General features: G+C 40.8%; 1 protein-coding gene across 8 annotated transcripts in view; it reads right to left on the bottom strand.

Annotated features, from left to right (window-relative positions):
- Positions 1 to 17291, bottom strand: part of NPAS3 (neuronal PAS domain protein 3) — a 623665-nt gene that overhangs the window by 13340 nt on the left and 593034 nt on the right. For all 8 annotated transcript variants that reach the window (XM_077464822.1, XM_077464823.1, XM_077464824.1 and 5 more), the window contains one exon: positions 3300 to 3447. In XM_077464822.1, coding sequence (XP_077320948.1) covers positions 3300 to 3447 — 148 coding nt within the window. The remainder of the gene's footprint in view (positions 1 to 3299; positions 3448 to 17291) is intronic.

The following is a 17291-nucleotide window of genomic DNA, read 5'->3' as shown; positions in this document are numbered from 1 at the left end:
GCTAAACTGTGTTAGGACCAGATGGAATTGTTTAGACGACAGCAATCCTGGCCCAAAGGGAAGGTCATGTGTGACATTTGAGCTGGCTACATAAGCATAGAACTGGAAGCCACCTAACAGTGGCTGGGTTATGGGAGCTTCATATTTAAAAACAATATTGTTTTATACTAAGTAAGACCCCATACTATACCCCACTATACAACTTTTGTTGTCTGATGTCTTTTAGTTTTTCCAAAACCATATAGTGCAAGGGCCTGCCTGATTGCATGCAAATTGAAACTCTTACACCACGTACACATGATCGGAAATTCGGCCAGCAAAAGACCGATGAGAGCTTTTGGTTGGAAAATTAGATCGTGTGGATGCTCCATAGGACTTTTGCTGGCTGAATTTCGGCCAGCAAAAGATTGAGAGCATGTTCTCAATTTTTCGGTCGGAAAAAGTTCCTATCCGAAAATACGTTTGTGTGTATGCAATTCCGACGCACAAAAACTCACGCATGCTCAGATTCAACTACGAGACGGAAGCTATTGGCTACTGGGTATTAAACTTCCTTTTTCTAGTCCCGTCGTACGAGCTGTAAGTCACTGCGTTCTTGAAGGTCGGAATTTGGTGTGACCGTGTGTATGCAAGACAGCTTGAGCGAAATCCCATCGGGAAAACCATCAGAGCTTTTTCCGACCAAAATTCTGATCGTGTGTACGCTGCATTAAGGTTTGATCTCATATTATATGGTTTTGGTAAATCTGAAGGGAAAAAAAACTACAGAAAATTGTATAGTTTGTATCCAGCTTTAGGCTGACAAAAACTAAAGTTTATTTCATTCAAACTTTTTCCTTTCTATTCCAAGCTACAGAGGACACAAACTGCTAGAAATGTGCATTGCAATGTATGAAAACAGATATCAGTTTTACAATATTCAGGATTGTAGCAGTGACTCATACAGTGTATTTTATCTACTGACAGCACGTGAAGTTCGTCTAGAATACCATGCTGCAATCTGCTTCACCTGAGCAGGCATGACAGAATTTCATTCTATAATAATTTGGGAAAGCAGGATGACTGTAATAGTGCACAATTCAGATATTGCTTGAAAAATCTACCACTACAATGTTACATCCGCCACGATACTTCATAAGGATTCACACACATGAGGGCTTGGCTTTGCCGGTTGCAAGCAAATAATGTCACTCCAAGGCCGCGTACACACGCGCGGACTGTTCGCCCAACTTTGTCCGTCCAACAGTTTCGGCAAACAGTCCGCTCAAACTTAGCATGGACGGACATGGCCACACACGACGGACGAACAGTTTGCTGAAACCGTGCGCGATGACGTGAACGGCACGTACGACGGGACAAAAAATACGACGTCCTATACACTGCATTATAGCTTTCGGCGTGAAAATCCTTTCTGAGCATGCGCGCAACTTTGTTTGATGAACAAGCCTACACACGGGCGGACTGTTCGCTCAAACAAGGTTTCAGCGGACAGTTTTTCGGAAATTCCGAAAAACCTTGTCCGTCCAACTGTCCGCTGAAACTGTCCGCTGAAAGCCCACACACGAGCGGACTGTCCGCCCAAACACTGTTCAGCGGACAAAGTTGGGCGAACAGTCCGCCCGTGTGTACGCGGCCTAAGTCATTACTGCATAGGAATTTTACTTTAGCATGTTGTAAATACATGAAAATAAACTGTGGCAACATTTTCTAGCACTTGCAAAGATCTGACAATGTCCTGAATATGCGAAAGCCAGAAATGTAGTTTCTGGTCCATGAGTCATGTTGTCTCTCAGTGGAGGAAAGATAGGAGTGTAAATTTTGGTGTATGACACACCACTGTTACAGTTCATTTTCCAATGGTGTTGAAGAGTGTAGAGTCATAGACCATATACTTTCTACATACATAGCTCCATGTAGTGTCTGGCTTCTTTTTCAGGAAGGCAAGACTCATATTTAGGAATGACTAGAATGAATAAAGGGTGTAGTAACCATGGAGCAACACTCAATGTTCTTGTTCTGCATCTCAGTGACTGATGTAACTATGTCTATCCAAGAAGCAATGCATATTTTAACACAATTGTTTCAAGGAAGCAGTTTGTTAAGTTGATAGTCCAAACATGTGAATCGCACTATTAGTAACCTTAACATAATGCATCAATGATTATCAAAACAATATAACACAAATGACAGGAATACACATATTGCACCACATTGTTGTCCCTTACAATATGTTTAGAAGGCTTTAACTGTTTGTGAAGTCTTCCTGACACTGAAGTATATGACATACATGCACTGCTGAACATGCTGTGTGTGTGGACTATGTGCGTACTGGAATCATCTCCAGAAATTTTAAGGCTCAATACCAGCTAATCACTTGAGCCGTATAGCATGAGATGAACCCCGTTAACAAATGTCTCTCTTTTCATATTTTGAAATCAATGTATTGGAAATAAGTCAAAGGCCAACAAGGTGTTACAATCCCACAAATCATCCCCACATATACTAAGGTCTGGTTCATACTTATTCAGTTTTTAGTGCGTTTTCAGTTTTGAGGAAATATACATGGTTTCCTATGGATGTGATTAACATATGTGCATTTTATGGAAAGGACCAGGAACTTTTTTCTGGTTTTTGGTTCCATAGACTTCAGTGGATCAAAAATGTGTATTGAAAAACGCAAAATGCACTTGGATAATGCAACCTGCATAGGTATGAATCGGGCCTAATGGAGCATAGCAAGTTCACTTTACAATGTGAATTATATGTAGCAAGATCATTTTCACAAAGCTTAGTGAAGGAGGTGAAGCTATGCTGACTTCAGTCACCCTATCATGTGCAAGAAAAAAATGCTTTTTTTCTTCAATTTTCATTGCACCTGATCGGATATTCTAGGCTAAGTGTACAGTATTTTAACTTAATTCAAAGCTAAATAAACATTCCCTTGCAAAGTGAACATGCTCTACTCCTTTAGTGCACCAACCCTCGTGTTTCCACAGTAATAGTTTGACACAGTATGTATCACCATAATCTCTATTCAACTGCTGTATGATATGATGAAAATGGAAAAGAGAGGAAAATGTTTGAAACAACTGTGTAAAATTTGCTTTAAAGTTGCAACTTTAAAATAAATTGGCTCCAAGTTTTCTTAATTTTTACACTGGTTCTAATTTATCAGCTGCTGCTTCTTTCTACCTTCTCAGATGAAAACAAGGGTGCTCTCATGTCAGTGATGCTATATAAGAGGTTAAATGTCAGTTATACTGAGTCTGGTGGAGCTTGTACCCAAGGTATGAGGTTACCTGAGGATATAGTTGACCCAGATGATGTTCCTCTCATTGGCATTCTTGGCATTGATTGCGATGGTGGCACAGGACTGGACCCAAATGTAGCCACCATTCTTCTGCATCCACCGATAATACTTGGTCACACACTGGCCCTTGTTCAACACTGAAAAGAAAGAAAAGTCCTGAGATCTGCTCTAAGTACCAGTTATTATTCTAATCAGGTGCTATTTGCTGTTATATATTATGGTTTTTATTCAACAACCCAGGTCTCACACCTGAAAGTGTATGAAGAAAGAACTGTCTGTCCTGCCCACAGTAATCAGTCACATTCTTCTTATCATGTTTCCAGTGAAGGTTGGAAAATGTCAAACATGGACATGTCCCACACTCATATGAGTACACTTAAATTATTATGTCCCAACATATGGACTAACATTAAATGACCAGTTGGACTTTAAATTTAATCACTTAAATACATGACTGAGGCATTGCAGATACTTCGGCTGCTTTTACCTTATGCCTGTAATCCCCATAAACAACAGACCACAAATATTTTCCTTTATGCATTTTAAAGGCCATAGCAGCCATTTTATTAAACAAATAAAATACAACTTAATTATCAAAATACATCTTATACTTAATTTAAATATCTGAAATTACTAACCCAATCTCAGTACATTAACCTCCCTGGCGGTATGATTATTTCAGATTTTGGGTGCTGAAAGCGGTACAATTATTTTGCATGAAAATTTGGCGTTTTATATTGTAGTCCTGCAATTCTTAGGCCGCGTACACACGCGCGGACTGTTCGCCCAACTTTGTCCGTCCAACAGTTTCGGCAAACAGTCCGCTCAAACTTAGCATGGACGGACATTCCCACACACGACGAACGAACAGTTTGCTGAAACCGTGCACGATGACGTGAACGGCACGTACGACGGGACGAAAAATACGACGTCCTATACACTGCATTATAGCTTTCGGCGTGAAAATCCTTTCTGAGCATGCGCGCAACTTTGTTTGACGAACAAGCCTACACACGGGCGGACTGTTCGCTCAAACAAGGTTTCAGCGGACAGTTTTTCGGAATTTCCGAAAAACCTTGTCCGTCCAACTGTCCGCTGAAACTGTCCGCTGAAAGCCCACACACGAGCGGACTGTCCGCCCAAACACTGTTCAGCGGACAAAGTTGGACGAACAGTCCGCCCGTGTGTACGCGGCCTTAGTAATACGTCTCTTAAATCTGTTCAAACCAGAGTCTAGCAGACATCCCGGGTATGATAAAGTTTGAAAAATTAAATCATAAATTATAATATAATAAATAACTATAAATAATTATACCAAATAATAATATAACTATATATATAATATATCATTTTCTAGCTGGTCTAAAATCATTTTTGATGTAAAGGGACAGTTTTGGTTGCTATGGACAATCTCCAGTTTCCAGGCATAAAGAACATTTTTTATAATATAAAACTGCATGCCGGACACTGGGCAGACCACTAGGGACAAAGGGGATGTGCAATAATTACATACAGCAATGTAATCTGTAAGATTACATTATACTGTATGTATACTGTGTGTTTTACTTTTTGAATTTGGCGCCGATCTCCGTCCCCGTGCGTCGCAACGCTCGCAGGAGGACGAGCCGCTCGTACAGCGGGGGGACATCGCAGGATCCAGGGAAGAAGGCAAGTAATCTCCTCCTGCATTCAGCGATGCGGTCCCGAGTCTGGCTCGGGGTTACCGCTTTTGGTACAAAACTTCCACCCCGAGCCAGGCTTGGGAATACCGTTAGGGGAGTTAAGTAACCTCATTTAAGTCTAAGGCCTTGGAAGGCAACTTGTATTCGACCGACTGGCTGTATCTATCATCAAAATAGACTTCAGGGCCCTCACCCGCAAACTACACATGCTCGAGGACTATTACTATTAAGATACCCGCGATACAGCCAAATTACTCATTAAACCATTCCATTAATTTACCAGGGTATGCACACCCATACCTGAGATGGGCCCCACCCCTCCTTCTCCAAAATTTTACCTGTCACTGCCTTCCAAGACCCTGAGACCCCTGCCAACTGCTACGACATATGATCTTCAAGAAAAACATCCCCCAAAACATAATAACCCCACAAAACAATACCCATATTCCACTCACTCCATGAGCAATGAGTCAGAACTTGAATGCAACAACCTAATGAAAAGCAAATTAAAACCAGCCAAATTATTACGGGAGGGAGGGCGGGAGAATCTCGGTCCATGCTGTCCTAGCTCAGACTGACCCTAGGACTACCCATTTACTCCACCAAAACTCCACCATGCCCCACCCTTGCCTTGTCAAATCAACTGGAACCCTTAGTTTTAAACAAAATTAAATATTTAATACTTACTATACTCCATCCTATCCTGCCACTAGGAGTAATACCTATGATTGTCAGGGTCTTGCAATGTCTCATGGGACTTGTAGTTTCACCACAGCTGGAGGGCCGAGGTTGTCTACCCCTGATTTAAACTATGTATGCATGTATAATTATGTTAAGTATGTATGCATCTGACAGACAAACCTTAGATTGTAAGCTCCTTGAGTGCAGTAGCTGAAGTGAATGTACAGTATGTGAAGTGCTGTATAAATTGTCTGGAGGGCACCCCATTTCAACTATTTGATAAAAAAAAAACATGTCAGGCAGGACTATATAAATGCCTTTAACAATTAAATAAATAACGTTAGGAGGCAGGAAGAAGCAGAGCCAAACTTGATCTTTACAAGAGAAATAGAAACCGGAATGGTCATTGGCCACAATGCAGTACATCTACTGCAAGCTATACTCCTATCCATCATATTGCTCAAAAACAGCATCACAGATTGGGGGGGAGGTAAGGTGGGGTTGGGTTACAGGCAGTACCCCCATTCCAGGACTCTCCTGGTTGGTAGGGAGGCCTGGGCCTGCTGGATTGCAGGAGAGTGAGTGACGTCACACTAGAGTCTCATCTGCACTGTAACGTGGTTGTGCATAGGATTATCACTAGGGCTAAGCGAAGAAGTATTCTCCGGTCACTAGAGAAGATCATAGTGCCACCTGTATGGATCATGACTGCAGTGTTAAATCAGAGAAGTCTTTTTGGGGGGGTCCTTCTTGGCAATTACTACTAGCGATCTCCCCACCACCCACAAGGAATGAGTTACAAAAAAATATTGCTTGTGGGGCTTGAACTTGGGGCTGCTGAAGAGTGTTGTTTGGGTTTGTATTGGGGTGGGGGGCCTGTCATGTAGGTTGTACGGAGACCCCATGATTTTAATGGCAGCCCTGCTCATAAACAACTAAATGCATGTATAAAAAAGCCTAATGGTGCCCATATTTGTTTTTCATTTTATCAGGTAAAGATCAATATTGACCAGTTTTTGTAAAACCAATTTAAGTGGGAATCAAACAGGCTGGACAATTTATAACATGAATGTTGTAAGTGAACAATTATTTTCCACTTTCATTTTACTGCAATGTTTTTTTTAAAAAAGCCTGAAAGCACTGAGGATTATTGTGTTCATGTATTTAGCAAACACAATTATGGAATAACCTAAAGAACCTATTGAGCAAATAAATTATTTAATCTAAAGATAAAAGATCAAACAAAATTATGTGTGCATTCATCCAAGGTGTTGTAAAAAAACGTTACTAAAGCTATTTTTTATTTAAAGTAGCAAACATGTTATTCATACCTGCTCTGTGCAACTGTTTTAAACAGAGCAGCCCCAAACTACTTCTTTCTGAGGTCCCCAACTGGTGCTGTTATGGAGACAAACACTGCGGGCTTGCTCCTGACCTGTGCTGTGTGTGTCTATAGACACGCATAGTGTGGTTCGGCCCTACCTCACTGTATTTGATTGACAGCAGCAGCATGAATTGGCTCCTGCCTCCATGTCTAGTAAGGAGAAAGAGAGAGGAGAGTCGCTGCTCTCAGGCACAGTGTTGGATTGAGATCAGGCTCAGGTAAGTATTTTGTGGGGAGGGGGCGCAACATTTAAAAGGTTTTTTACCTTGATGCAGAGATTGCATTAAAGTAAAAACCCCTTTGCCTTAGAACCACTTTAAGAGCAGAAGTACCAGAGACAGGAGTGCATGTGATTTGAAATATGAGGTACATTCATACATTTAGAGCCATTCAGAGAAAGAGCAGAGTTCAATGCTGAATACAACTGCGGCCAGGATAACACTCCAAGTCTCTCTCTCTTTGCCTGCCTGTTAGAGGTTATTTGAAGGTATTTGTGCAGCTTTGATCCCTGGGCTCATTTTGGGGATTCCAGTAGGTCAGAAAATACAGCACTTTCTTTTCATCTTGTCAGAGAGAATTTGCAGCTCTCAGAAGAACAAAATCCCAGTCGGAAAGGTGGGGTGAGGGGGACCAGAGACCACAGAAGTTAATATGTGAAGACAGCAGAGGGAAAGATTTGTGTAAATGAGGGGAAAAAGAAGAAAGTTGGAGAAATAAATGCGGTGATGATAATAAAAGTGACTGAAAAGAGAATGGATGTAGAGTTAAATGAGAAAAGGATATTTGGGGTCATTTACAAAGCTCATAAATAGCAATGGGCAAGTAATATAAAATCTGCTCCACTGGTGCTACAGCCGAGTGGGCCCCATTATTTGCTCCACCAAGCAAATATTCAATTTAGCTGGCAGTTTTAGAAAGCTGATGAGACGTGGTCCAAAAATCTGCAGTGACACCCCCTGTGTGACATTATCACCTTAATGAAAATATATTGCTTTCACATCAGTCCACTCATATCAAAGGCAGTGGGAATTCACTTTGGCCTTACAAATGTAAACCCTCATTGGATTCTACTTGTGAACTAGAGGTCACTCGGGATTGGAGAACCTACCCTTGGAATGTGAGTTTCTTGTATTGGTGTCTGCTTTAATTCCTGCCTGTTCCAAAAGGGAACCTGAATAACCCAACAACCTGGCTGGTACAGCACAGGTTTTGCAAGGAATATGCCATGTCTGGGCCCTCGCCCTCCTGGACATGCATATCACAGACCTATTAATTCCTATAGATCAGGGGTCTCAAAGTGGTGGCCCTCCAGCTGTTGCAAAACTACAAGTCCCATCATGCCTCTGCCTGTGGGAGTCATGCTTGTAACTGTCAGCCTTGCAATGCCTCTGGGGGGCCGCCAGTTTGAGACCTCTGCTATAGATGATCCATTCTCATGACGGCCTCCAGCTGGTATACAGCTACAGCTTACCCATAGGAATGACTGAGGCTGCAGCAAGCGTGAGCAGTAGGAAAGAACCCAGCTGGGACATTTTCCATAGTGAAGATTGCAGGAGCAGGAAGAAAGGTAGGGATTTTACTAGGTGGGCTGGGGGTTTACTAAAAATGTAGCTGTCCTTTAAATATCTGAATTCCACAATATTGATTATATTGGTATTTGTTTAACCATAATGCATTCTCTGCATTAAGGTAAAAAAAACTTCTGTGTGCAGCCCCCCCTTCACCACCCAATACTTACCTGAGCCTGATATTGATCCAGCTCTCACCCCTTACTACCTCAGAGGCAACAGTGGAAGCCACTGGCTCCTGCTGCTGTCAATCACAGCCTTTGAGAAAGGAGCCAAAGGGGCGGAGCCAAGCTCTGTATATCAATGGATAGAGTGTGGCTCAGGAATTAGCTTGCACAAGTGCCCCCATAGCAGGTGGCTTGCACTCAGAAAAGGGTGGTGGGTGGGTGGTCGAACCTGCTGGGGACCACAGGAATGGAGGATCATGGCTGCTCTATGCAAAACCATTGCACAGAGCAGGTAAGTATAGAATTTTTGTTATTTTTAAAAAAAAATCCCTTTAAAATTACTTTAAAAAAATGCAGACAGCTAACTTCAAAAGATGTGAAGTGCTAAAGTTTTCCCCCTATCCTCCTCCATAGACTTCCTCTCAGCTGATTAGCAGGGAAATATCAGCCACCTGACAAAATCATCTTTATCTCATGTATCTTCTCCTAGGACTTGATACTTGTACATATTACTCTATTATAGCTTCTAAATACCACTAAATACTATGTTTATCACACCTCTGACACCTACTGCCAAACTAGCAGGAGGAAGTATTGAAAACGAATCTTACAAAGTATTATTTTACTGAATGAGTAACTTACTTATTTATTACAAGTACTTATATAGTGCCATCAATTTACCTACCGCTTTACATATGCATTATACATTCATATCGGTCCCTGCCTTTAAGGAGCTTACAATCTAAGGCACAGGTGTCAAACTGGCAGCCCTCCAGCTCTTGCGCAACTACAAGTCCCATGTGGCAATGCAAGGCTGACAGTTACAAGCATTACACCTTTAGGCAGAGGCATGATGGGACTTGTATTTCCACAACAGCTGGAGAGCCACCATTTGACACCCTTAATCTAAGGTCCCTAACTCACATTAATAAATACACATACTAGAACCAATTTACCTAGCAGCATGTCTTTGGAGCGTGGAAAGAAACCCGCACAGGGAGAACATGCAAACTCCAGGCAGGAAGTGGCGGGGTTGGGATTTGAACTGATGACCCCAGTGCCGCTAGGCAGAAATGTTACTCACTTAGCAACTGTGTAGCTGATGCTTGGAATAGACAATCAGGAGAGGTAAAGAGTCAGTCAACAGTAAGGCCCCTTTCACACTGGGGTGTCGGCACCGCTGGCTATTTTTATCGGCGCTTTACAGTCATTTTTGCAGGGGTTTTCGGGCCGCTAGCAGGGCAGTTTTAACCCCCCGCTAGCAGCCGAAAAAGGGTTAGAATGACTCGCAAAGCGCTGCTGCAGCGGTGCTTTGCCGGCGGTTCGGCAGCGGTGCCCATTCAGTTCAATGGGCGGGAGCAGTGGAGGAGTGGTGTACACACAAGATTCTGCTAGCAGGACTTTTTTTACCGTCCTGCCAGAGCACCGCTCCAATGACAAAGGACTACAGGCACTATTTTTAGCGCTGTAGCGCTTGTAAAGCGCCTCGTGTGAAAGGGGTCTAAGTGGATTCAAACAAGCTTGGGGCACACACAGACCTTTAAGCCCCATACACACTATCGGATTGTCTGCTGATTTTGACCTCATATTATATGGTTTTGGTAAATCTGATGGAAAAAATCAGCAGACAATCTGATAGTGTGTATGGGGCTTTACTCAGCCCAAAAAGAAAAAAAAAGAAAAAAGAAGAATACATAAATAAATAGCTAAATGGGGCAGATGCAATAGAAAACGTGGTATTTTTACTGCCATCACTCTTCTATGTTATAAGCTGCCATTAATGTCTAATCATTTTAAAATGGGAGCTTCAAGTGCCACCAGATCCATCAACTTTATTACTCCCTAAGTCACCAACCCACAACAAATGCTCCAATTAGGCATTCAGACTTTAGCCTGACTTTCCTTGCTGCATGCTTGATCCAGGCCAAATACTCAGAAAAAAAGTATTTTTCAAGAAATTGCTGAAATGATGACAGTGTTCTTCAAGTCCCTAACAAGTTTTTTTTTTTACAGGCTTGGATGTATTTGCAAATAGATATTGGTAAAGCTGGAGGACTGGGGGGATTTGCTGACAAAGATCTAATAGATCATTTTCCGTTTCTATGTGAAAAAAAGGATATTTATCATATCTCCGTAGAACTATATCTTATTGCTTGTGGATTTAGCAAAAAACAATTCCAGAGCAGGTAACTGCGCTTTATCACAGGGCTATGTACACATAGGATTCTCACAAACGGGAAGCAACTGGTTAAATGTAAGCCTTATGTGTAGCGATATGGGTTACATGCTGCATAAATGTTAATGAGCATAATGCCTCATTGCCTGCATGGTAGTCAGAACCGTCATACAGAGTAGCATGTTCACAGAAAAATAATTAACCATGAAATTACATTGGTGTCTCAAAATCTTTCCATAAGAGACAGCGAGCAGAGGGCAGTTCCATCACGTCACCATGAGGGGGCAGTATGTCCTCAGCAGCCCCTTGTCCCCTTACTGTGTCCTTGTCTCTGTCTGTCTGGAATGGAAAACCTTCTAACTGCTGTAATAAATTTGGCTAAATTAGTGGTTAAATGGTTATCTCAAGTAATATGTATTTGCATTAATCATCTTGCTGCAAAGCAGAGCTGAGGAGGGCTTCGGAGAAAGCACTAAATTCATATTGTCCATTTAATTGTGGCTAATAAGTGCTACACAATACAGAGTGTGCTAGGGAGGGCTGCAGTGAAGAGGGTTGGGAAAGGGGGGGCACAGGAGAAAACAGAATGAGGAGACCCGAGAGGTATATGGAAAAACAATGTAAGCATTATGTGATGTGTTTACAATATACAGATACTCTCAACATGAGAAGATCCCCCCAGATGTGTTGGACTGTACTGGAGTTATGGCCCGTATATACAATTCGAAAATCGGGCAACAGATCGTCTGACTTCTTTTGCTTAATAGTCGCAAGTAGAAATTGAATAGGTTACTAAAGTCCTAAAAATTCTCAACACGACAGAAAACAAAATCAGAAGTGATGTCATGTGTTGTAATGTATTTGTGTTGTATTTTCGGACGACAACTGTACTGACTAAACAAAAATTGTTCGATCTGCTATCGTACAAGGAAAATTGTCATGCTTATCTGATCGAATATGTTGGATGAATTGTCGTGATCGCTCTCGAAAGCTCTGTACTAACCATCCAATTATCGTACAATCGCGTTGAAAGCAGTATTTTTCGTCCGATTTTCGGATCGTGTGTATGGGCCATTAGAGTAGAAGACCGTATGCTTCATGTATGAAAACAGAATTTGATATTATCTGCCTTGTAAATAAAAGTGTCACAAAAAGCAGTCAATATAGGCCATAAGAATGGAATCATACAGTTGTTCAACTAATATTAAATCATTTAAAAAATAAATAAATAATAAAGTTCATCAATCACATCAGTTGTGTCACCCAATGTGGGTGGAACAATTATTCACTGTGACAATTCAAGGAGGCCTACTGTAATGCCATGCCTGCCTCACACAGCACAATACTAAATATTCTGTTGGGTTCAACCTGAAAGTGTGTTTCTCTATACCTAGGGACAGATCACCTACTGTCCCCCACCAATCCCAACGCTGAACTCCAAGCAGCTATAAAGGTCGCATATGAAAAATAGGAAATTGGGAGGAAGTCCTCAATGAAAGAACTATATGGTCCACCAAACGAGGGTCTCTCATTGAGGCCTTCCTTCCAATTTCCTATTTTTCATATCTATTTTGGCGGGAATCTATCTCACTCCATGCTGATCTAAGGAACGACATGGTGGGAACCTCTTTACCTACCTAATATAATACCTTGTATATCACTAAGTGCATACTATACAATTTGACTATTGATACCTAGTTCCAATTACATAAGAACTAATGACTATCTTGGAAAATGAGGAGGACTGTTCTGTGGCATTATATGGGTAATAATGACCATTTGTAGGACCATTCAATGTGTTTCTATTTTGATGTATTTGACTATTGACCATGAATGTTCTTGCTGAAATTTTTCCTAAAGAAGCGGGTTATCTCCTGCAAAATGCAAACTGCATCCAAATTACAGCAACTCATATAGGGGAGCCACCAAGAACCTGTATTCAAGGAGTATTAGATGGTTTTGGTTATCTTTTATGTGCAGTTTTTGTTTGTTTTGTATGTTTTTTGATATGTATACATAATCCTTATATTTAGTTTGTTAGGGTCCATTATTTTGTCTATAAAGGTCACATACTCATTTGGCTTTGTATTAATATATCGTTAAATTTATTTTTTTAAGGCAAGCAGTGTAAGTAATTGAATTTCCCTTGTATTAGCCACTTGCATTCTCTATACAGCAGAGTTCAGACTAAAAGTAAAGGAAGCAGCACAAGGAGTCAATCCGTTCATGTGTTAGCAAGCAGCATTTTGAGAGGAGGAGAAAGAAGATTGACAGAGAGATGAACTCGCCTGTCTTCTTTCTACTCCTTTCACTGTCCAGTCATAGGCCGGGGTGTGGGGGAGACAGCTCAGTCTTAAGCCTCGTACACACAATCGTATTTTCCCCAGACAAAACCTCAACTTTTGTCCAAAGGCGTGTGCCTGGATTTTGTCTTGCATACAAACAGCAAGGAATTGTCAGCCAACAAACACGAACGTAGTGACGTACTACGTGTTTTTTCATCTCTTTAACGCCACCCTTTGGGCTCCTTCTGCTAATTTCGTATTAGTAGAAGTTTGGTGAGTGTTGATTTGTGCTTTTCATTTTGCGTTTTTTCATTTAGCTCTTTTCAGTTTGCACTTTTCATTTCGTGCTTTTCAGTTCATTTCTGAACAGCCGTTTGTCAACCAGACATTTTGCGGAATCGAAGGAGATAACGTGCTATTTATTATTGGCCTTTGAGTTATTGCTTTGACCCAAGTCCAGTCCAGGAACAGGAGTAGGAGGAATTCTTGGACCAAAAATCGGTTGCTTTATTAATCGTGACCAATTATGTCATATGCCTTTGCTGTGGGAGCTCCAGGAGAATAAGCCAAATGATTTTTAGAATTATCTCTGGATGACGGACCTCTGCTTTCACCAACTCTTGGCATTGTTGACCCCTATATTAAGAAGCTGGACACATGCATGAGGCTTTTATTTTATTTTTTGGTTGAATAATAATGATTTGATTTGTTATATTTTTGGATGCATAGAATGCACTTTTTGGTTAAGTTCTATTGCCAGATAGCATGTCTAATTTTATTTGTTTTCTTTTTTTATGCACACTGTTTTTTACTTCAAATGACAGTTTGGGAGTAGGCAGTTAAATAAAAAAAAAAATACAATGTAAAGTTGACAAGGGACACCAACATAGTTGTATCTTTGAGCTTAAAAACTACGGGATAATGGTCTTGTGGTAAATTGACCAAAAAAGAAAAAAGAAAAAGCATAATAATATTATTCTTGATATCACTAGAAAAAAAAAGGCTTTGAAAATACATTTAGCAGAACTCCATCAGTATCACCAGCAAAGCAGCTTCATTATTATCCCATTAAAGAAGAAGAGAATGTGCATTTCTAGATTTCATAATTTGCCACGCCACAAATGTTAATTCTCCATTATGAATGCCAGTTTACAAGACTGACCACTTCCGCTTTGTCATTGCTTCAGAGCATGCGAGTTTGTACTTTGGACTTTTGTCCAACGGACTTGTGTACACACGAAAATCCGGCAACACAAATTTGTCAGTGGAAAATGTATAAACCTGCCATCCAACATTTGCCCGCAGAAAGTTGTCCAACAATAGTCTGGTTAGGCGTACAAACAGTCGGATTTTCCACCAACAGCCTGTCATCACACATTTCCCTTCGGAAAATCCGATCGTGTGTACGAGGCTTTAGTAAACTGCAGCAGAGGAAAAATAGGTCTCCTCTCTTTCTAGACTGGACTGCACTGTGTGATAGAGCTATGTACATCTCAGAACTAGATAGTCAGAAGTATCATCTATGTATTTAGCTGTTTACCTAAAGTTCAGCTTTAAATGTCTTGCTATGCTAATGGGTAAATTCGGCAACATTCAGGTTTTCCCTAAAGGAGCATGCAATGCCCTGACTTGTATATATACTTTTATGGTTTGGATGAGTAGATCTTGCTATGCTTGTCACAAAGCGAGCCTCCATTCCTTGGAATCTATCTGGTCTTCTCTGCCCTATGCATACTCCCAATGGACCTTTTCAGAATGTCACCTGCTGAAACTTTCCTCCACCCACATTATTTACCCCTCCCCCACTCAATGTCTCTTGCTGAGATTTTCCTTTGAAATGTGTCATGGTGCTATTGTTATCTCTATGGAGTGATCCTGTTGTGCACCGGCCCCAATCCATCACAGGCATAGTTAAGATACTAAAATACTTAGACACTATTAGTAGGCTCACTTACACATGCATGACTTAATCTCTTGTAGATCCCATGGGGTGGTTCATTCTGGGGACTGTATGGTCACTTTGCCTAGTAAATGAATGAGGTGAAGCTATATGCACTTTATTTACCCAATTGTGTTGCTAGCAAAAATCTATTTTTTTAAAATTTCATAAAAGGAAGGCCCAATTTGATAGAATGGAAGGTTGTCTGTTCTTTAAACCATATTTTCGTTTACAGCTTTCTGTGTTTAATGATAAAATACATAATACAATTGGGATAGTCTTGTCACTTTAATTTTCTGTCCCTAGAAAGGACCATCATTTTGAAAAATGGTAATCATGAAAATAAAATGTATATGCTACATCCAGTTCTTACTATCTACTATGATTACTTTGTCTAATTAAAGTGTAAAGTACCCCTGCCAGGTGTTTATTGCTGTCTGTCGGGGAGATTTATGTCCTGGTAATCACTGTGTCTGGTTCAGAAATTAGGAAACTTGGAAATCCCACAATTTTGAGCTGCCACAGGGAACAGTGGTAAAATGGCCATACACTAGTAGAATTTTGTAAAAAGATTATCATTTTCAGGACGTTTGTTTAATTTTCTAAAGCCCAATACACACTATCAGTTTTTCTGCTGAGTTTTTCCTTCAGATTTACCAAAACCATATAATATAAGGTCAAAGCTTAGGAGTTTCCATTTACATGCAATCAGGCAGGCCTTTGCACTACATGGGTTTGGTAAATCTGAAGATAAAAATCAGCAGAGAAACTGATAGTGTGTATGGGGCTTAACAGCGGGTCAATTCCAAACTAATTTTAGACTAGGGATGCGCTGATACCAATTTTTGAAGATTGAGTAAGAGTACTGATAATTTTTCTCAATTACCGTTACCTTCTTTACAATGAGCAAGATATTACTTTAGACCCCTTTCACACTGGGGGGGGGGGGGGGTTTATAGGCGCTACAGTGCTAAAAATAGCACCTGTAAAGCGCCCTGAAACAGCCGCTGCCGTCTCTCAAATGTGAAACCCCCGGGGGTCTTTCACACTGGCAGGACGCAAAAAAAAGTACTGCTAGCAGCATCTTTGGAGCGGTGAAGGGGCGGTGTATACACTGCTCCTAAACCGCTCCTGCCCAGTGAAATCAAAGGGGCAGTGCAGCTATACCGCCGGCATAACGCTGCTGCAGCGGTGGTTTTGACCCTTTCGTGGCTGGTTTAAACTCTTTGTCGGCCGCTGGCGTGGGGTTAAATTCCGCTATGCTAGTGGCTGATGGGCGCCGTTAAAACGTTGGTAAAGTGGCGCTAAAAGTAGCGCCGCTTTACCGCTGACGCCTGGGTGGTGCCAGTGCAAAACGGGCCTTACTGCAATATAACCAAACTCTTTGATTCACTGTCAATATACAGCAAATCTATTTGTTAGATTCCATGTAGCGACAAGTCAGTTATATTTAGTGCTTTATTCCCTTCATTGGTTCATTTTATCAGTGTGATTTTATACATGGTTTGTCATTTTCTATAAATAAAATTATATTTTTGTAACCTTTGTGTTGTTGTGCCTAAAAAGTCCAAGCTCTCTTGTAGGAATATATCCTACGAAATTCTACTAGGCCACCTTAAGTCCTGGTTCACACCAGTGCAGCTTTGAACTACTTCAGCGCAAATTCAAAGCCACAGATCAGTGCAATTAGCACCTTCGATTTCATTGCGGCTTGTGACTTGATTCAACAGAAGTCTATGCAAGTCGAAAACCTGATATTTTGACTAATTTCTAAAACATAACAAGGGATTTCCCCTAACTTTGGAGAGATTACTTCTTACCTTTTCCGGTACTAATAGAATAGGTTGTAAACTGCATAAAAATAAAAAAGGAAGTCTTACCTATTCTATTAAAAATTAAAAACATAAAAGTTTTTGTTTTACATCCAGCAAATTTTTCCTTTTTTTTACCAAATTAGGATAACACTTACCTAATATTTGTTACTTATTCCCATTCATATAGCATAAAGTGGCTCTAAAGGCAGAAGTTTTTTTTTATCCTAATGCATTCTATGCATTAAAATAAAAAACCTTCTGTGTGCAGCAGCCCCCCTTACCTGA

The sequence above is a fragment of the Lithobates pipiens genome, unplaced genomic scaffold (genome assembly GCF_037356315.1).
Source record: "Lithobates pipiens isolate NorthernLeopardFrog02 unplaced genomic scaffold, aLitPip1_a1.2 Scaffold_30, whole genome shotgun sequence".
Classification (NCBI taxonomy): domain Eukaryota; kingdom Metazoa; phylum Chordata; class Amphibia; order Anura; family Ranidae; genus Lithobates; species Lithobates pipiens.
The sequence above is the reverse complement of the archived record's forward strand: the minus strand, read 5'-3'. Positions and strand labels throughout refer to the sequence as shown.